At 41.8% G+C, this 21,502-nt stretch overlaps 1 protein-coding gene across 2 annotated transcripts in view; it reads left to right on the top strand.

The window, feature by feature from the left end:
* Positions 1-2,612: 2,612 nt before the first annotated feature.
* Positions 2,613-21,502, top strand: part of dock3 (dedicator of cytokinesis 3) — a 47,763-nt gene continuing 28,873 nt past the window's right edge. For both annotated transcript variants that reach the window (XM_058050715.1, XM_058050714.1), the window contains exons 1-7: positions 2,613-3,216; positions 11,712-11,795; positions 12,102-12,142; positions 14,686-14,741; positions 16,422-16,518; positions 19,313-19,461; positions 21,243-21,327. In XM_058050715.1, coding sequence (XP_057906698.1) covers positions 3,180-3,216; positions 11,712-11,795; positions 12,102-12,142; positions 14,686-14,741; positions 16,422-16,518; positions 19,313-19,461; positions 21,243-21,327 — 549 coding nt within the window. In that variant the 5' untranslated portion in view covers positions 2,613-3,179. The remainder of the gene's footprint in view (positions 3,217-11,711; positions 11,796-12,101; positions 12,143-14,685; positions 14,742-16,421; positions 16,519-19,312; positions 19,462-21,242; positions 21,328-21,502) is intronic.

Genomic DNA, 21,502 nt, shown 5'->3' with positions numbered 1-21,502 from the left:
GCTGTTTTACAGGCAAATGGGATACGGCAGTAGAAACGTTCCGAATGGTGTGTGCAACCAGGTGATAGATGAGCTGGTAAGATGTGTGTTGGCATTGGGGGTGTTAGAACACATCTCTCACTGCATCTTCATGTTTGCTGAGCATCTCCTCGTCACAGCGTAGCAGCAGTCATCTCTGCACCGTTTCACACGCTGTCCTTTGTCCTTTCCTCTACCGCGGCCGTGTCACCACAACACATGCACATGCTTGGATTGGATTTCTCTTTAATATCTAAAAATAGCTGATAAAAGCTAATAAAAAAACGCCTTGCAAAAAGTCCGGTTTTATGCGTGTAAGGCTGCCCACGGTGTTCCACTCGCTGTAGTATTACAGATGGGAGTCAGTCACAGCCGCAAATTAGCCCGCCAAACGTTGCCCTCCCACCCACACTGCATCAACTCTCCGGACGCCGTATACTCACTGAATCACTTGCTTTTCAAGTCACGATGCACGGAATTGAACAGAAACGGTGCTTTGCGGTCCCAGAATGTTTTGTATTTCAGGACAGATTAGCAGAATAAAAACTGTCAAAAATAAAAGTATTGCTTTGGAGGTGTTGAGTATATGCTAGAGTAGAGGTTCCCAGTAGCAAGGTTCTTCATTACAGCCTTTTTGTTTTGGGTGAATCCATTCTAGAACCAAAGTGTTGTATTATAAAACATCATATTTATTAACATCACGTTATGATATTCTTATACCAGTCTATGGTGTCTTCCTTGGGTAGGTACTGCATGGAGGGTGTTTACTTCCGAATGTATTTATCCCGCCCTCTTCCAGCTCTGACATTGCCAGCCACACATACACGTAGGTTAGTTGTTTGTTGTCAGTTAATTATAGTGATTTGGCAAAGTTTAGCTACTAATCTTAGCTGCAGTGTCATTGACCGTATAGCCAATCACAGGCATCTCCAAATGGTGGACCTAGGTCCGGATGCGGACCCAGTAACAGAGTGGTTAGCACGCAGGCCACACAGCTAGGAGATCTGAGTTCGATTCCCCGCTCGGCTATCCCTGTGTGTGAGTGGGTTTTCTCCGGGACTGGTGGCCAGCCAATCCCAGGGCACATATAGACAAACAACCATTCACACTCACATTCATACCTATGGACAATTTGGAGTGGCTAATTAACCTAGCATGTTTTTGGAATGTGGGAGGAAACCGGAGTACCCGGAGAAAACCCACGCATGCACGGGGAAAACATGCAAACTCCACACAGAGATGGCCGAGGGTGGAATTGAACCCCGGTCTCCTAGCTGTGAGGTCTGCGCTAAATAAAAACAAACCAATTCAAATAAAGTAGCTTTCCAGGATGAAATTGTAGCACAAAAAATAGCCTACTTTTTAAAAAGTAAATGATTCAATAAATAAACAAACACACAAAGATTTGAACCCCCCAATGCTAGACCCAAAGTTAGACTCTTTGGGTATACTTGAACCAGTCATGATTGACACTTACTATGGTACCCATCATGTACGTGACAAAAATAAAACCAAAAAACTCTTAAAGCAGGGGTCTTAAACACGCGGCCTACGGGCCAAATGTGGCCCGCAGGACACTAGTTTGAGGCCCCCGCCTTGATATGAAAGTTTAATGTAAAGTTTGATATGGATACTGTATGGTATCATGTACCCAGAAAAAATTATTACGTTTGATTCATGTTCATGTTAAAGGTTAAATAACTGTTAATAGTTATCCTCCCTATCCGTGTGGAAGTGGTAAGTTTTGGGCTATTTAAGTTGAAAGGAAATAACTCGAAGGCTACCGTTTAGGTCGCTAGCTCTCTAGTTTGCGAGTTAGCATGTGTCTCAAGACCCTGCAGTTGCGCAATATGTTGTAAATAAAAAGAGTATAAATGTGACTATAGTCGTGTTTTGTCATGTCTACAGGGCTCTAATAATGCTTTGTTCATTTTAATCTGACAAAAAATCATTTGTCTACCCACCAACTATATGTGCTTTCTTAAGTTTTTATTATTTGCCGTTTTATTATTATTATTATATTTATTTATTACTGATTGATTGATTTTCTTAATTCTTGATTTGTTTATTTATTTTTCATCTTATTTTGTGCAGAAAAATTAAGATATTTGAGAACAGTGGAATGTTTTATCAGAGCTTTTCTTGTAGAAAATTGGAACCAGAGCGAAATTTTTTTGTTTTTAATAAATGCGTTTTTTTTTTTTTTGAAAACCTGATGCAGCCCAGTCTCACCCAAACCCGAGCTCCAGTGGCCCCCAAGTAAATTGAGTTTGAGACCCCTGCCTTAAACTATATTAGGAAAGCAGGAAGTGAACAAATGTAAGAGTTAGTGATTGTAAAAGTACCAGATGGAGGGGTAGGATTTAATAAGCTTTGCTTCTTCCTACTCCTTTTGGACATGTGGAACTGGGAACTGATTATGTGATGCGTTCAATTGCAATCTGATGCATGTTCATATGAAATAAAACCATTACCATACTTTTGTATGGCGGTTAGATGCCATGTAGCACCCAAGGGGGGGGTATGGGGGGGGTTGCTGGCGGACCCCCGAAGCAGCACATTAGAAGGAGGAGGGAGGAGCTGCAGTTTGTGAAGAGAGAGGGTGAGAGAGAGCATATTCGCAAGGGCTTGACACATCAGTGTTGACAAAAGTCGTCATGTGACCAGCAGGAAGATGGCGCACCGTACGCTCCAATGCAGCTTCCTCTCTATTTGCGGCAAGTCGGACGTGAATGTTGCCACCTAGCCACGCATCGGCGTCTCATCCGTGGATCTTCGCGAATCAACTGTTGACGAAGTGATTTAAAAAAAAAAAAAAAAAAAAAAAGAGACTATTTTGAAGGCTAGCTGTGCTATACAGGAAATTGAGATGCAATAACACATTTTGAGGAGAGCGGGAAGCGCGTGCGTGTGCACGAGGCGGAAAGGATACCGCATCCGACCGGAGACACGCCGGGACATCATCATAATAAAAAAAGCCGAGACATTTGATGCTCCTTCATCCTTCATCCTTCATCCCCCGCCACCATCATCACTGCGCACACCGACGTCAGGATTCCAGCGGAGACATGTAGAAGGAACACCATCACCGTCCTCTTCCTTCTCCTCGCAGTTTTTCAGCCAACATCTCCCGTCGACAAAATGTGGCAAAAATAACCAAAATGTGGATCCCTACGGAAGAGGAGAAAATCGGAGTCGGTGAGTCAATTGCGCCGTTTATTGCTAATTAGCGACATTTCTTGTTTTCTTTTGTTCTTTACGTTTAAAATGAGCTTCGCTAATCGACACAAAAAAAACCTAACTTGGTTTTATATATCTCTTATGAAGCACATAACGCTCAATAAAAAAAACATATCACATATAATGGCTGCATTGATCGGGGTGGGGGGTGGAATTGCGTGGGATGATGCAGCCTCCAGTTCGAGCCCACTACCACGGAGTGATGTGATGTGATGTGATGGCGGTCTGCTGACATGTTGATTCAATGAATCGCACTCCTAATCTTTTCAAAGAGCTTGGTGCAACATGCGTACGTTTAGCGTTTTTGATGTTCTGCTCATGAGCAAACGTAAAGGGGTGGAGGGGAGGGGGGGGGGGTGTTAAAGAAAAGGGATGTAGTTTGTCTTGTCACCACCAGGGGGCACCATGACTGTGTCTCTCCAACAGGTGTAAACCGGCATCCAATACTTTTGGACTTCCTCTCTGTGTTGTGCCCTTTGACCCCGAATGAGTGACATAAAAAGAATAAAATGCAATAAACGCACACCCCCACACATATATTGTTTGGACATAATTGAAAAAAATGTGCAGTGTAAGCATAAAAACATCATTCTGGTGTGTCTTATCGCATCGAATCATCTGTCATCATTTAATGCAAAACGACAGCAGTTCTTTTGCAAGCACAGCTATAGTGCGATATATGCAATCATAAATAAAACTGAAAAAAATGGAATTTAGTGTTTAATGTAACAGGCGCTCTGGTGTTGGCGACCTTTCGTTGTACGCTGGTATAGACTTCCTGTGACCCTAAATAGGATGAATCGTATGGAAAATGGGTGGCCTGGTGGTTAGCATGTTGACCTCACAGTCTCTGTAGGAACATCTCTGTGTGGAATTTGCTAGGTGAATGCCGTTTTGTGGAAATAATAATAATAATAATAATAATAATAATACATTTTATTTGTATAGCGCTTTTAAAAATACTCAAAGACACTTTACAGAAGAATGGAGTTGAATAAAAGCAAGTAAACAGAGTAGAAGATACATTCATTTTATTTTATTTTTATCCTCACAAGGGTCGCATGGGTGCTGGAGCCTATCCCAGCTGTCTTCGGGCGAGAGGCGGGGTACACTCTGGACTGGTGGCCAGTCAGCCAATCACAGGGCACATATAGACAAACAACCATTCACACTCACATTCATACCTATGGACAATTTGGAGTGGCTAATTAACCTAGCATGTTTTTGGAATGTGGGAGGAAACCGGAGTACCCGGAGAAAACCCACGCATGCACGGGGAGAACATGCAAACTCCACACAGAGATGGCCGAGGGTGGAATTGAACGCTGGTCTCCTAGCTGTGAGGTCTGCGCGCTAACCACTAGACCGCCGTGCCGCCCAGTAAAAGATACATTAAAATAAAAATTAAAAAAATATATATATCGGTGTGGTTTGATATGTTTTTGTTACAGTTCAATTTGAATTTCATTGAAATAGCCAAGTTTGGTACGGTGGGCAAGTGGTTAGCTCGCTGACCTCACAGCTAGGAGACCAGGGTTCAATTCCACCCTCAGTTTGCATGTTCTCCCCGTGCATGTGTGGGTTTTCTCCGGGTACTCCGGTTTCCTCCCACATTCCAAAAACATGCTAGGTTAATTAGCCACTCCAAATTGTCCATAGGTATGAATGTGAGTGTGAATGGTTGTTTGTCTATATGTGCCCTGTGATTGACTGACCAGTCCAGGGTGTACCCCGCCTCTTGCCTGAAGACAGCTGGGATAGGCTCCAGCACCCTCCGCGACCCTCTTAAGGATAAGCGGTAGAAAATGAATGAATGAATGAACAATTCATAGTACATTTTGTACAGAATTATCAATATGATGTACCATATGTACCAGTGTAATTCAATAAACATTGAGGTCACCACAGTACATGATGAAATAAGTACTAAATATGCACATTTGAAAGGCATATGTATAATACTGTATAGATAATATACAGTATATGCACCTGAACCACTTATAGAAGCAGTATCATCCGTAGTACGATACTTTCCACAATATCTGTGGTACTGTACAGCCAAATGATCTCCCATAGGTACAATTGATATGAAAGCCATAGAATATCCACGAGCCGGCCAAAAAAGGTCACCACCTGCATTTAACGAAGCTGGAATGCTTATGTTCAGTCGTAATGTGCCTCCATGTAACCTTTACATTGAACTTTTCAGACAATGAATCAGATGGCTGCATGTAGTTTGCGGCTATGTGTACTTGCCTCACACACAAGCCACTGTCACAGTACATTAAATAATCAAGCCAAGTAGGTCACTGCTATTTGTAATGGACACTGCTCGGATCATATGCATTCATGACATCAAGTATCTGATTTGGAATTTTCATGTTTTCCACGTGTGTTTTTGTCGTTTTAAAGCTTTGTCAGTGATGCTAACGTTGTGAAGGATGCACATGAAACACAGGGCAGATTTTACAGTATGTGTACGGCCACGTAGGCGTACTTTAAGGTCATTGAAGGTCACACTACAAGCCGACACACGACTGCAATTGGATGGCAGTTCTTGATTTCTGTGATGTTGATTGTGTAGCAGATATTGAGACATTTGTTGCTTAGAAATACGGCAGCACGGTGATACTGAGTCATGGTGGACAACATGACTCAAAGTAGGGATGGGCACTTCATCTTCGTGGTTGACCACTGGGAACACGACTGTTCATGTAATTAAGTCTAAGTTCTTTAAAGATAGTAAAATCGCTTTTGGAATGTTCTGAACTCCTGTTTCCATACCACTGTTGTCCAGAAGCAGAGTTGTCCGGAGCAGTTGTACTATAGGGCAACTTTCTACAGCTGGACACAATGGTACAGGTATCCCACGGTACGTTCCGAACCTCTGCATTTGGGCTACAGTTTTGTTAAGGTGCGCCGGATGAATGTACCACTGCGCAAGGTGCGCCACGAAATTTGAGCCCTTAAAGTTTTTTTTCTGTATACAAAAGGTTTCTAAATAAAGTTAATTTCCTTCAACCCCATTAACCTCACACATCATCCGGAGTCCCACGCAGCCTTGCACACAACAAAAGTTCCTCCTGCACTAAATTTGCATCCCCAGTACTCATAGGTCCTGAATGCCACACCAATGTAAAGCTTTTTAAGGCATTTTTGAGGCACGTTTTGCAGGGTGCAATACTAATAAATATATATAATATATCACTTTCACAAAGACATGCTAGTTCTGGATGCTGCAGAGGGGGCAAAGCGTTTTAAAGGAAAAATCAGCTGATGTCGATACTGTCCTTTTTCACTGATATCGGAGATCGGTAGCTGATTGATCAGAGCACCCCTAATTTAGATGTGTGAAATGTTATAAATATTATAATCTAGCATACCCATATATATCTTGTGCATATTTAAGTAGAAACTATCTTCATTTATTTGTTCTTATATTCTTATATTCTTAACACACTTACTTATATTCAGATGTGAAACTCCAAATCAACATTTTGCATATTTTGCATATATTTCCTTGTACAAGTGTCTTATTCACTGAATGTCACCACCCGCTGTGGGGCTTCTATTTTATTATGCATAATCTTGTTGCTGACAAAAGAGAAAGCTGAAAATTCATATGTAGTATCAATATAACAATGCAATACTGAATCTCAAACTGGAGCTCAGATTACGCCTTCAGAACGCAAATCTTTTATTCATTGAAATACAAATATTAAAATTCACTCATCTACTACATTTTACATTTATAACAGTAAAATCATATGTGAAGCAAACAACCTGTTCCTCGATAATGGTTCAACAATGTTTGAGGAGAGAGGAAATTATGACCTGATACATGAAATGAAAATACAATGAAAACATTTGGATGCTAGCACAAAACTAAAAGCTTTTAGCATATCCGTACATGATTAGTTAAAGGGGACCTATAACGCTTTTTACACTTTTCTGACCTATAAATGTCGTTAGAATGTTGTATTCTCGTGTTAAACGTTGCCAAAGTTTCAGATAATGAGGCGGGGTACACCCTGGACTGGTTGCCAGCCAATCACAGGGCACATATAGACAAACAACCATTCACACTCACATTTGGAGTCACCAATTAATCTAGCATGTTTTTGGAATGTGGGAGGAAACCGGAGTACCCGGAGAAAACCCACGCATGCACGGGGAGAACATGCAAACTCCACACAGAGATGGCCGAGGGTGGAATCGAACTCGGGTCTCCGAGCTGTGTGGCCTGCACGCTAACCACTCGTCCGCCATGCAGCCCTTCGTGTTCTTTATATTCTTAATATCCATCCATTTTTTTCTATGCCGCTTATGCTGGAGCCTATCCCAGCTGTCTTTGGGCGAGAGGCGCGGTACACCCTGGACTGGTCACCAGCCAATCGCAGGGCACAAATGGTCAAACAACCATTCACACTCACATTCAAACAAAATTGCGTTCTAAAAAAACGAAAAGCCCATCGGCGCCCTCTAGCCTCAAGCATTCGGGAACCTTTCCAGACTCCGGGGCCCCATCAGTGTACTTTTAATCCATGACACAGGTTGACTTCAACACTCCGGTGCCACCCGGCATCTACGAGCGTGCCATTTTCAAATGCCCTCATCCCTGAAGCAGTTACAGTGAAAAGAGCCCTGCAGTTTGTAGCTGGTCTGTTGCCATGGTTATCCTAGCTGAGGAGCCAAGCGAGGGCCCCTCCTTTTCTTCCTCCCCCTCACTGGGTCCCATGGCTAGTTCATTAGCATAATGATTCACAGCAAGCGCTCCTTGAAGGGCCACTGTTTGTGGGTTTTAACGCCATGGACGCAGCGGTGACGTTATTAATACAGTATGTGTTATGCCTCATTTTGCCGATTCACTGTAGCATTTATTCCCTTAAGAAAAACCATGCCCTTAATTTGGATTTAAAGGGGAACTGCTCTTTTTTGGGAATTTTGCCCATCATTTATAATCCGTATGTGAAACATGAACACATATTTCTTTCCCTTTTCTGTGCTTTATAGTGCAAGAAAACAAGTTAATACGAGCTAGCTAACAATGCACGTCATTGGGAAACTTTGACACTTAAGCTCTCCCTGCTACCGGCATGACCGGCATAGACCAGCATACGTTGTGTTTTCATGCTGGTATTCTGCCCTGGTGGACCAGTAGCTTGTCTACCAGTATGTATGCACAACGTATCCTGGTCTATGCTTTTAATGGGGCGTTCTTGCTAACTTGTGGTTTTCAGCCTACCAGCATGGGATGCTAGCAAGACAAGCATAGACATAGTATGCTGGTAAGACCAGTAAGACCAACATACTGTATACTGTTTGGATGCTAGCATGCTGGCGATTGGATGCTGGCGGCTAACCTGCGAAACTGTAATAGTTGCCTGATCACCAGGATGGGATGATGGTCTGATGATAAAAATATTGCAATGTTTTCCTTGTATCATGTAAGATACCAACTATTCGAATGAAGAAAACAAAGCTTTAAGTTTTAATAGTGATCATGCTGGTGGACCAGTATCATGATTGAGACCTTACTGGTCCACCAGCATGGAAATGATGCTGGTCTATGCTGTTTTTTCAGCAGGGCTAAGAAAAAACCTTTGTTCCATTTCCAGAACTGACCTGCATGTTAACCCAACTTTAGCGATACTGTTATTGTAGCAGCTAACATCAAGTACGATATTTATGGCGCAGTATCACAGCACTGTAACGTGTTATCGTGGTTTGGTCCCCAAGAAAGTAGAACAAGAACTGGCTGGACGGCTAGGAAGTGCTGGGATAACCCAGCAGGAGACACCAAAGACTAACTCTGGTAAAAGTTTGCAGAAGGCCAAGGACTAATCCAAGCGTCGAGTGACTAGCAGGCGTCTGAGACCAAGAACCAGCACGTATGGCTGCAAGCCGTCATCTTAAATGGCAAGACAAGTAACAAGCCTCAGGTGTGCCCAGTCTTTCCGCCTCCAGACCGCTCAAGGACATCTGCAAAAAAGGGAAAGACAACGCAGGCCAGGAGAAGGCAGGGAATTAAACAAAACAAGGAGGCAGCAGCCCAAATGTGACATGTTCCTCACTATAGGCGCTGAGACGTCACTCAATGCCTCTAGCTACTTCCTGGTAACACTACCGAATGGTGCTGGGACCGTGCTAGGTTATAAATCATTCCTCCACGTGTATTGTTGAAGGTTGTGGCAATAAGCCAAATAATGGTAATAGTAATGGTTTTATTTCATTTGAACATGCATCAGATTCCAATTGAGTGCATCCCATAATCAGTTCCCAGTTCCACATGTCCAAAAGGAGTAGGAAGAAGCAAAGCTTATTAAATCCTACCCCTCCATCTGGTACTTTTACAATCACTAACTGTTACATTTGTTCACTTCCTGCTTTCCATAATACAGTTTAAGGTTTTTTTTTGTTTTTTTTTTTAAATAATGTACCTCGTACCGAAGTACGAGGTGATATGACCATACAATGACATAATGGGTACCATAGTAACTGGAGGTAGAAATATTAGCTAAGTATCCATACTGACTTTCTGATAGTAATTCGTTCGCATTAATAAATTTATCCAGCCTGTTGTTGAATAGCTTCTCAATAATTTTGGAGAATTCTACGATCTCGTTAACTACCGTTTTTATAGTGTCCATTACGATTCCATTACAATCAGTTGATGTTTTTGCTTTACAATTTTTGACAATGTCGATGATTTCCTTTTTTTTTTACATCTGTCAGAAACATAGAATTAGGATTCCTTTCTATTGTTTCATTCCTTTCCTCGCTTGTCCTTTGTTTCGGAATCCCTTCTTCTAGTTTGGGACCAATATTGACAAAGTAGTTATTGAACTTTTCAACTGTCTCATCCATATCATCATTATAGGTGTTTCCCACCGTGAAATAATTAAGGTAGTCTTCTTGTTACTTTTCCTGATAGTACTATTTAGTATGCCCCAGGTTGCTCCAATATTGTTTTTGTGCTTGTCTAGTAGTTGGTTAACTTTGAGATTCAACATGCTACCAACCAAAACAACAGGACAGACTCAAGGATACCAGCTCTCAACTTAGACCCAACAACATGGCGACCAAGACTCAGCAAAATGCTCATTTGTTCTGTTTTTTTTTTTTTAAACCTGAGGATTATTATTCTTACCAGCTCTACAGAGAACACACATCAGTTTGTTTTGTGCCCCCCCCCTTCTTCCCTTTCTGCTTGACATGTGATTAGCAAACACTTCAGTACTCCATTCCCTTACTGTGTACTGTCTGGTATGAAGGAGCCCACTCCAGTAGGCTTTGAGCAAAAGGCGAGCTACACTATGGACAGCATTCTGTTATTGTTTGGAATGTCGTGGTGTGTCTTTGTAATCCAAAATCAAAGTTTTTATCACAGCCGGTTCCCGGCGTACACATACTGGGGGGCAGTCATAAATGTTAAGGGGGTTTTAAACATTCATACTCATAATGCGGCAGCACATTTGCGTTTGGTTTTCTGCACTGGTTGTTAGCTGTGTGTCCAGCCCTAAGTGGATTGCACTTAGTCAGGCTTCTACCGTCACACCCAGTGGCGGTTCTAGCTGTGGGCCATATAGGCGATTGCCCAGGGCAGCATTCTCCAGGGGGTGCCGCGGAGGGGGAAAAGGAAAAAAAATCGATTTGCTAATGCTCAACACTCACCAAATCCTCATCGAGTCGGCACATGGAAAATGGGAAACCTCTACAGGTGGGAAACTCACGGCTCCAAACATGATGGACATGTGGATGAAACCAAACAAGTTTCAAGTAAGGATTGTGAATGATGGGCAAAATTGGGCAAAATGTGCAAAAAAAGTAATCATTCAAACTGAATTATTTGTTGATATGATGCGCACAGAGCAAGGAACAACTTTCCTCTGTCTGAGGTCTCCTCGCACTGTGAGGCATTCAGGCGCACTCTTAACTTTGAGTGTATTATTTTTCCATTCTTATTAACATACCCCCTATGGCAATTGACGTAAACCTGGGGGTACGCGTACCCCACTTTGGGAGCCACCGGCTTTGTGCATTTACATTTAGATTAAAAAAACCTCATTTGTCAGAACTTGTAGGGTGGGCGGCGGTCGATCCGCCCAGGGCGTCATTCAAGTCAGAAGCCACTTCGGGGTGGGAGGTATTTATACAGTAGTAAGCTCTTTAAAAGGGGACCTATTACTTAGTCATGTTGAAGAGTCAGAAGCACAAGCTGGAAGTAACAATTCATAAGTGTCCTAACTGTGGTTATTTTGTATGCGGTTGTCTATGTAGCATTATAGAGTGTGCATACAGGGAGCGGGGTGCAAATTACAAGCTCAACGGTGTCTGGAGTTGCTAATAGTCTTTTCACACTACCAGTCAGTCGTCTAACAATTTTTAAAACTGTTATTGTCAAACATTCTTGTTTTATCGTGTTTATTTTTTTCTCTCTATTTTTTGCACAGTCATCTGTAACTTCAGATCACCAATATGTCAGGCCCTGGTCCTGGAGATTGGGGAGACGGTACAGATTCTGGAGAAGAGCGAAGGTAAAAATATGATAAACAGACTAAAGGCATCATTTTGACAGTATTTCAATGTTTTTCTTTTCATTAACTGTACATCCACAATGTGTAGTCAGACAATTAACTGATATTTGTATCACAAATAATACAGCGCCATAATCAAAGCCAACTTCAGCCAGTGAAATACTGAATTATTGTAAATAATAATGTACATACATTTCCCCCTTGACTTTATATGTAGATGCAATTGGGCTTATCATACAATGGAGGACAAATGTGTCTATTACTGACATGTTTCATCATTTCCATAATTTGTATCTCACCCTTTAGGTTGGTACAGAGGCTTTTCCACCAAGAAGCCTTCGATCAAGGTAACGATCACACCCACAATGCAGATTTTTTGAATGCAGGTTCAAAATGCCATCAGTAAAATCCACCTGTGTTCGTTGTCGATAACGTTTCCTCCCCTCCATGGGTGACAATCCACAACGTTGACATCAGTAAACCTCTCACCCACACGACGCCATACACGCTGTTTACCATCTGCCACGTACAGTGAAATTTGGGATTCATCCATTCAACCTTTCCAACGTGACAGACGCCATCGATTGTGAGCATTTGCCCACTCAAGTCGGTTACGACAAAGAACTGCAGTCAGGTGGAGACCCGATGCAGATGAGCTTCCCTGACTTTGTTTCTGTTTGTGCAAAAATTCTATAGTGATGCAAACCAATGACTGTTGAAGCAGCCGCCCGGGCGGCTGGTCTCAGATGATTTTGGATGTGAAGGTTCTGGGCTGTGGTTGTTAGGATGGTTCTATGTTCTGCCAATTTCTCTGAAAGGCCTTTGGAGATGGCGTATGGTAAAGAAATGAACATTCAATTCACAGGTCACACATCTGTGGCATTATGCTGTGTGATAAAACGGCATAATTTTGGATTGGCCTTTTATTGTAGCCAGCCGAAAGGCCCCCTGTCCAATAATCATGCTGTCTAATCAGCATCTTGATATGCCACAACTGTGAGGCTGATAGATTATCTCAGCAAGAAAAGCGCGCTGCACATTTTTTGGAGTGGCCTTTTATTGTAGCCAGCCGAAAGCCCCCCTGTCCAATAATCATGCTGTCTAATCAGCATCTTGATATGCCACAACTGTGAGGCTGATAGATTATCTCTGCAAGAAAAAGCGCTCTGCATATTTTGGAGTGGCCTTTTGTTGTAGCCAGCCGAAAGCCTCCCTGTCCAATAATCATGCTGTCTAATCAGCTGTGAGGCTGATAGATTATCTCAGCAAGAAAAAGTGATCTGCCCATTTTGGAGTAGCCTTTTATTGTAGCCAGCCAAAAGGTCCCCTGTCCAATAATCACGCAGTCTTATCAGCATCTTGATATGCCACAACTGTAAGGCCGATAGATTATCTAAGCAAGAAAAAGTGCTCTGCACATTTTGGAGTGGCCTTTTATTGTAGCCAGCCAAAAGGCCCCCTGTCCAATAATCATGCTGTCTAATCAGCATCTTGATATGCCACAACTGTGAGGCTGATAGATTGTCTCAGCAAGAAAAAGTGCTCTCTCACATAGCAAAAGTGTTAGATCTTTGAGCTCATGAAGAGCATTAATGAAGACCAAGTCAAACAGACACGGTTCATATGATGAACTAGATGGATTTCCCTGCAGAAGGTCTTTTTATGCAACCTCTTTATTAAAGCAGAGAAACACAGAAATTGCCTCATATACTGTAACACTATCACTGCTGACAGGAATCAATAATACTGCACTGTAGAAAATTGCCATATACTTATGTATGTGTTTTCAATACGTCACATACTCCTGCGTATTGTTGCGTTACAAACACTGTCACAATTACAAAGCCAAGTTCACGTAATTCCTAGAAACAGAGAGAGGGAATATTGTGGGAAAGAAAGCGCCAAAGCTGTCCTTTTTCATGGGAATGTACGTAGGTGTTAGTAGCTGCATGTTGTCCTTCTCTGTTCCCATCAGCTATTTACAGTTTTTTAACGCCCCTCCATTTTGTTATACGCTCTGCTGCCCACACTCCTTCGCCCCCATAGTCTCTCTGTGCTCACGGAGTGCTCACAGACTTAGTTTCACTAATTGTTCACATCTGCCAGACTGGACAGACAAAATGCAAGCGAGACATTCAGCATCCGAGAATGTCACATACGGTACAGGATAATACTGTATTGTGCAGAATTACCTTTCAAAATGTAATTTATGCATTTATAACACTGTTATTAACACATTTTTAAGACATGTATACACTATTACCCAGTTTATGAAGTGGTACCACTTTGCTTGGTGTAATAACGACCAACACAGTCAGTAACGGGAGGTTTACCAGAAAATAAGAGCGTTGACAGGTTACTGTCACAGTAGCTGTGTATACATAGACCCAAATATTCCAATTCCATTCGGGTTATTTGATCAAACAGAAAGAATCTAACCTTTGTATACACCTCATTCCGAAAGAAAAGTGCCAATCACAGATTCCCAGGGGTGGAATATTCCTTTCCCCAATCCGATTGAGGTATCTTGTACCCGCTCAATCGGAAAGTTGTCATGGTGCGTTCTTTCAGCGCCACTTGACTACAGCGGGAAGTTGGTTTTTGATACAAACTTTATAAGAACTGAACGTTCAAGTTGCTGCTTTAAAAATAAGCGTAGCAACTGTCCCAACAACCGTGGTAATCACACTCTCGTCCGCCATCTTCCATGAATCACGTGATGTTGTTTACGTTTTACTGCGCATGCCCCATTGACTATTCCGTTTGATTATCGCGGTGCATGTAGACAGGAGATTGGAATATTCCACTTTTTTTTGGTACGTCATTCGGAAAGAGGAAAATCTCATGTAAACATGGCTATTGTGTAACATTTGTGTTCATCTGTCCACAGGGGATCTTCCCAGTCAGCTATGTCCACTTGAAGAAATCCACAGTTACCAACAGAGGGTAAGTTGGATGACGATCGTGTTTATTTGCAGCGTCATAACAACATTCAAGGTTCCACAAACAGGCCGTGTATTGCAAAGAAATCATTGTTTTGTTCAGGGTCAGCAGCTCAGACCTGACCTCTCCATATCCGCAGGTGCCTCAGTGGACAAAATATGGCGTTTGATACTGACATTTTTACTGTCATAAACAACAGGACTACACTAAACCTCGGATATATCGGATTCAATTGTTCCCACTGGTTTTGTCCGATATAAGTGAAATCCGTTATACGTGTATACCGGAAAATGTCCGTTTTACGCATATATCGGATTTATATCCGGTATATGCGTAAATGGGATTTTATCCGTTATAAAAAGGCACTTCCTTGACTATGTTTCCAATGTACCTGGACGCGCAGGCAACGCTGCAAACGCTGCAAACGCTGCAAATGACGTCGTATAGCGGCCTGTCACGATTCGGCGAATCGGAGCGCCATGATGCGGCCATCCGATATATGCCAGGGAAATTTCATGGAAATGCATTGGAACGGGACTGGAGATTTTGTCCGAAATAGGCGAAATCCGTTATAAAAAATCCGATATATGCAATGAATTTTTATTGGAAATGCATTACAGAAAAATTGGTTCTTTTTTATCTGTCCGTTGTGAGCCAATTTCCGATATATCCGAGGTTTACTGTATAATTCTAGACTCCCAAATATGCAGAACCAGTAGTCATTTTTGCGACGGTTGAACCCACTCACATGGCAGAATGGAAGTTGGACTACTTCAAGTTCTCAGGTTTTGGACAAGTGTGATACTAAAGTGTGCACATCTGATGGACCCTCACAGTGGTTTGTATGTATGCTCAAAAACTTGGAAAAAACGAGGGGGAACATTGCAGACGAGTACACCAGGAACGCTGGAGGAGTGACAAACAGCAACACCAATACGCCATTTTGACGTATGTTTCTGTACAATAACTTAACCGGTTGTATCAAATACTTAGAAGATAACTCAGCAGACCGGCTTCTATGGCTCCATGTGGACCAGGAAAGCACTGTAGTGTCACCACCCTCCAGCTGAGTTACCTCATATGGGGAAGACTTCTGTTGGCGTTTAAACAATTAAAAAGTAACAACTTCTAAATCACCAGGATTCAACTTCCTCACTCCGGAAGCAGCAATTTGGGAACTCTTGTTTTGCTTTCATGTGGAGTTAATGATGTGATGCATCTATTGCCTTTTCCCAAAGTGTTCCCTACGCTGACAATCGCTCAAATTCATGGAGCGAGCGGCTTCCCTCGTGTTACAGATGCATAAGCTAGGTCTTTGCATGCAAATGAAGAAATGTCTAACATCTATTTGGGTTTTTGGGATTTCATATTTGGACCTCTGACTTTCTGTTTGATGTTTACATGTTCTGACTATACTTGTGTGGGTTCTCTCCAGGAACTGAGACTCCCTCCCACAGTCCCTAAACATGCACTGTGTGTTAGCATCATTGAGTGTCCATTTCAGTGTCTAAAAAGTATCAATGTTGTGGTTGTCAGGTGATGGGTTCATTCGACCGGGATAGGCTCCATCTTCCCAATGGCACGACAATTGGATCAAAATAACGTGTTACCTGCCATGTCTAATCTTCATGCACAACTTGTGTTTTCTGTTGCGATCATTCATGCAAATGTTTGTGTCTGCAGGCTGTGTGAGACGGTGGTGCCCCTCGAGGACCCCATTATCACAGAGACCACTTCAACACTGCAGGAGTGGGGTGTCTTGTGGAAGCAGCTTTACGTGGCAAGTAGCACTCTATTATAGCACACAATATCACAAATATGACAACAAAATCCCCGAGCAATACATGTGAGACCAGCTTTAACATTCACGACGTTCTCCAAGGTGATTTGCTTTTGCATGAAAACATTTCATCCCACGTCGTTCCATTTGCATCCCCCAGAGAGGAATAACGGAATGTACTTTTCCATGACATGTTTCCAGCAGTTAGCAAAAGTTGAAATATCGTATAGCCTAAATGTACAGTACGCCTCATTTATAGTTACCACAAGCACGTCTTGATTGTTACCCTACATTTTCATGCCCTATCTATGTGGGAGCAGGAATGGGTGCAGGATCCAGATAATTGCCCACAGACCTGTCATCCCCAATTTCATGCTCTTGATTGATCTTGGCCTATTTCACTTACGGTAGTTGCTGTATCATCTTCACGAGCCGGGCAAACGTGATTACTGGAAACCTAAAAATCCTTAATCCAGCTCCAGGGCAGGCAGAAAGGGTTGAGAGGCTGGGCATCAAGCGGAGTCTGTGTGATTATTATTTATTTATTTATTTTACATAACCTCTCGCTGAGGACTGTTCGTGCTCTGAGCCAAGATTACCGCGGTGATGTAACTTCTTCAGAAGCTCGACTAATGCGAAGCGTTCATTTCATGCCGCTTGTTTCGGCGCTCGCCCCCCTGTGTGATCCAGGCCGTGCCGCCACACGGTTGGCTAGATCATAATAGGACGTATCACGGACAAGACAACAATGGACTTTATCTTATTGTTGCCAGTTTGAATTCATTGTATTGTCTCCAGAAGCGATGGTCTAAACCAGGGGTCGGCAACCTTTACTATGAAAAGAGCCATTTCACCCACTTGCCCACTAAAGAAAAATAGCCTGGAGCCGCAAAACGTTGTATGTTTAAAACAACATTGGAGGGAAAAAAAAGACGAGTTGGAGTACTCTTGCTAGTACTGGAGATAAACTTTTGTTTTTAAATGAGCTCTAATTTATTTTTTAGAATCGTCAAATAACTCATTAATAATAATTAATAACTCAAATAACTCAAAGTATTACTCATTTCCCTTCATGTTAACCTGTCAGAGAGAACTGGATAGCATCCTGTCTGCTCATTCAGTCACCAGTCAGAACTCAGTCAGGATGCATTCATGGTCTCACACAAAGTTGGATTTTTGTAAACTCATAACAAAGACGTGCATTTTCACCACACGGGTGCTAAAAAATATTCAAGCATTGCAAAGGGAGCCGCAACAAAGAGGCTGGAGAGCCACATGCGGCTCTGGAGCCGCGGGTTGCTGACCCCTGGCCTATAGCTACATGATAATTCAGGTAAAATAAGATAAGATATGCCTTTCTTTGTCCCTCAGTGGGAAAATTTGAGAACAGAACCAGTTAAACAGTAAAAAAATAAACAATATAAAAATAAACAAAATAAACAACCTAAAAGTATTAACAAATTAACAATTTTACCCAGGATTATATACAGATACAGTTTAAAAGTTAATATGAAATATGAAATGAAATGTATACAAGTATAAGTATATACACTATGAGATCTTGCTAGTGAAATAAATATGAAATATGAGACATTATGAATATTGCACTTAGAACTTAATGTATTGCACTCAGAGATTGATACTGCACGTGGAACTTGATCAGATATTGCACAGTGAATGGAGTCTGAAATAAATATACTGAATATAAAAAGTATTGCACAGATGTAGTACAATTGTACAGCATACATGTTCCACCTTTAGAAAAGCACACATATTTTTTTTTTTTACATATTTATGCCTTTATGTTTCACTGAAATTTCACACTTTGTTCGGCGGTCCTTCAATGCACCACGGATGCTGTGATACTCACAGGTGAAACTGTACAACTTCTACACCGTGATTATAATAATAAATAATAATAATAATACATTTTATTTGTATAGCGCTTTTCAAGATACTCAAAGACACTTTACAAAAGAATGAAGTTGAATAGAGCAAGTAAACAGAATAAAAGACACACCAAAATACAACATTCATTGGTTAGTACACAGTTAAAAAAAAAGAAATAAATAAAAAAAATAAATAAAAAAAAAGATATGGAAGGTTAGACATTAAAAACAGATTTAAAGAGGTGGGTTTTTAGTTGATTATGATTCCATCTGTCCATCGATCATCTTACATTAAAACTCATTAGTCGATATATTCTTTAATTTAAAATGAGTAAAAGTATGTGAGTCATATTGAAGAGAGATGGGCGAGGGTTCTGGAGCTGAATATAATCTCTTATTGCAAATGTTAATCCATAATTGGAGGAGAACATCAACACCAAGGTAGAAAGTGGTTTTGGAGGGGAGCGACTTTACTTACATTACGTACTTTTTGACATCTACTGTACTTTGCAGTGGAAGTTTTGTATTTGGGGCAAGTTTGGCCGTCATCCACCAGATGCAGCAGATGGTTCTTTGCTTCCAAAAAGCTGTTGTTTTCGGTCTCATATTGTGTATTTATTAATACTTAATAGAATGTAGATGAAATTGCTGCATTTATGTTACAAATAGAGTTGTCTAAGAGTCTTTATTTTGCCGTGAATAAGGAAGTACTAAGTATGTCGTCTCTTGCTGTCCTTTTGTCGTCGTGCGAGCTGAAGGTGCCAGAAAACAGCATTTTTTTTTTAAGCGAGTATGATTTGTGCCATTCATATATAAAATTGTAGATGATATGAATGAATCAACCGATTCGATCACGTAACCATAAGCTTTATAATTGTGTCCTTACTTTTTGTCTGATTTCACAGAAACACAAAGTAGACCTTTTTCATAAGCTCCGCCATGTGATGAATGAGCTCATCGACCTCCGTCGGCAGCTGATCCAGGGTCACCTCGCCCAAGAGCAGACCCGTGAGATCAAGCGGCACATCACTGTACGCCTTGATTGGGGCAATGAGTGAGTTTCTCCTTTACACCTCTACTACTAAATGCATTGTATGAATACAATATATAAAGTACTATGGATACTACAGTATATCGTCTCAATTGAGGCATTTATTGTAATCTTTAGGCCGGTCACAATAACAAATTGTGCTAGATATTACTTATCGATCATTCATTTTGGTTTGGTCCAGAATTATTGACCGCATGTCGCGTTCGTACTCTCTGATGAAGCACGAGTTATAATAAATGTAAACCAATTTAGCATTTTGTCCAAACATGTTTTCAAGCTGTGGTTGTAGATAAGGGCATGCCAAGCAGATTCTCTGAAGGAACTCTGTCACGCTATATTCTCTCCGCTGCCACTTCTTAAATATAACGGAGCAGCAGTGACAGACATCCATAAGCAAGACAACGAAGGGATGTCTGCATCTTGATTGACGGGCAGCAAGATTTGGCATAGCTGTCTATGAGATTCATTATACACTTTCAACCGCATCTAAGTGTCTTCTTGTCAAAAAAAAGAAAGTAGGCTGCACGGTGGATGAGTGGTTAGCGAGCAGGCCACACAGCTAGGAGATTCCACCCTCGGGCATCTCTGTGTGGAGTTTGCATGTTCTCCCCGTGCATGCGTGGGTTTTCTCCGGGTACTCCGGTTTCCTCCCACATTCCAAAAACATGCTAGGTTAATTGGCCACTCCAAATGTGAGTGTGAATGGTTGTTTGTCTATATGTGCCCTGTGATTGGCTGGCCACCAGTCCAGGATGTACCCCGCCTCTCGCCCCAAAACAGCTGTGATAGGCTCCAGCACCCCCGCGACCCTCGTGAGAATAAGAAAATGAATGAATTAATGGTATTAAATTAAATTAACTAATCATGATTAATCACCTTTGTTAATTAATTAATCACCTTAATCACCTTTGTGACTCCAAATTGTCCATAGGTATGAATGTGAGTGTGAATGGTTGTTTGTCTATATGTGCCCTGGGATTGGCTGGCCACCAGTCCAGGGTGTACCCCGCCTCTCGCCCGAAGACAGCTGGGATAGGCTCCAGCATACAACGACCCTTGTGAGGATAAGCGGCATAGAAAAAAGATGGATGAATATTAACAAGTATATATCAAGAACATGAAGGGCTGCATGGTGAAAGAGTGGTTAGCGCGCTGGCCACACAGCTCCGAGACCCGAGTTCAATTCCACACTCGACTATCTCTGTGTGGAGTTTGCATGTTCTCCCCGTGCATGCGTGGGTTTTCTCCGGGTACTCCGGTTTCCTCCCACATTCCAAAAACATGCTAGGTTAATTGGCCACTCCAAATTGTCCATAGGTATGAATGTGAGTGTGAATGGTTGTTTGTCTATATGTGCCCTGGGATTGGCTGGCCACCAGTCCAGGGTGTACCCCGCCTCTGGCCCGAAGGTCAGTGCTCTGGAGGTCTTACTTAACCTGAGAACTTTCATGGTAGCCATACTTTAATGCTGTACACTATATTCTAAGGGAATAAGGGAATAGTCAGCCAGACAGCAGTACATGTAGAAATGTACCGTACATTATGTAACCCAGAGAGCCTCATCATCCACTCTCAGATCATCTTTATGGATGCCAAATATAATGTACATTCAGTTCTAGCAATATGGCAACACTTTGGATGAAAGACAAATAGCAAAAAAGAACAGTACAATAACAAACAAACTCAAAATAACAAAATTGTACTTGTAGCGAAATATATTTTTTCTGAAGTGACCTTGGGTAACCTTTTCCGCTTTTTACATTGAATCGTTTCTCTCTCACTAGGCACCTTGGCATCGACCTGGTCCCCAGAAAGGAGTTTGAAATGGTGGATCCAGACCAGATCAGCGTATCAGAGCTTTACAAACTGGTATACTGGCGAGAATTATTCTTGAGTCACTGCATTCAGCACAAATCCATCCCGTGAATTATTAAAAGCAATAAATTAAATACTTGAATTAGTTGCCTCTAAATTATAAAGTATGCTGCATGTGTCCCTGCAGAGTCGCTTATGCTACTGTACATCTGCAGGGATGGAAGGTTTC

This window comes from Doryrhamphus excisus, chromosome 16, assembly GCF_030265055.1.
Source record: "Doryrhamphus excisus isolate RoL2022-K1 chromosome 16, RoL_Dexc_1.0, whole genome shotgun sequence".
NCBI classification, from domain to species: Eukaryota; Metazoa; Chordata; class Actinopteri; order Syngnathiformes; family Syngnathidae; genus Doryrhamphus; species Doryrhamphus excisus.
This window is presented reverse-complemented; position numbering and strand designations above follow the sequence as displayed.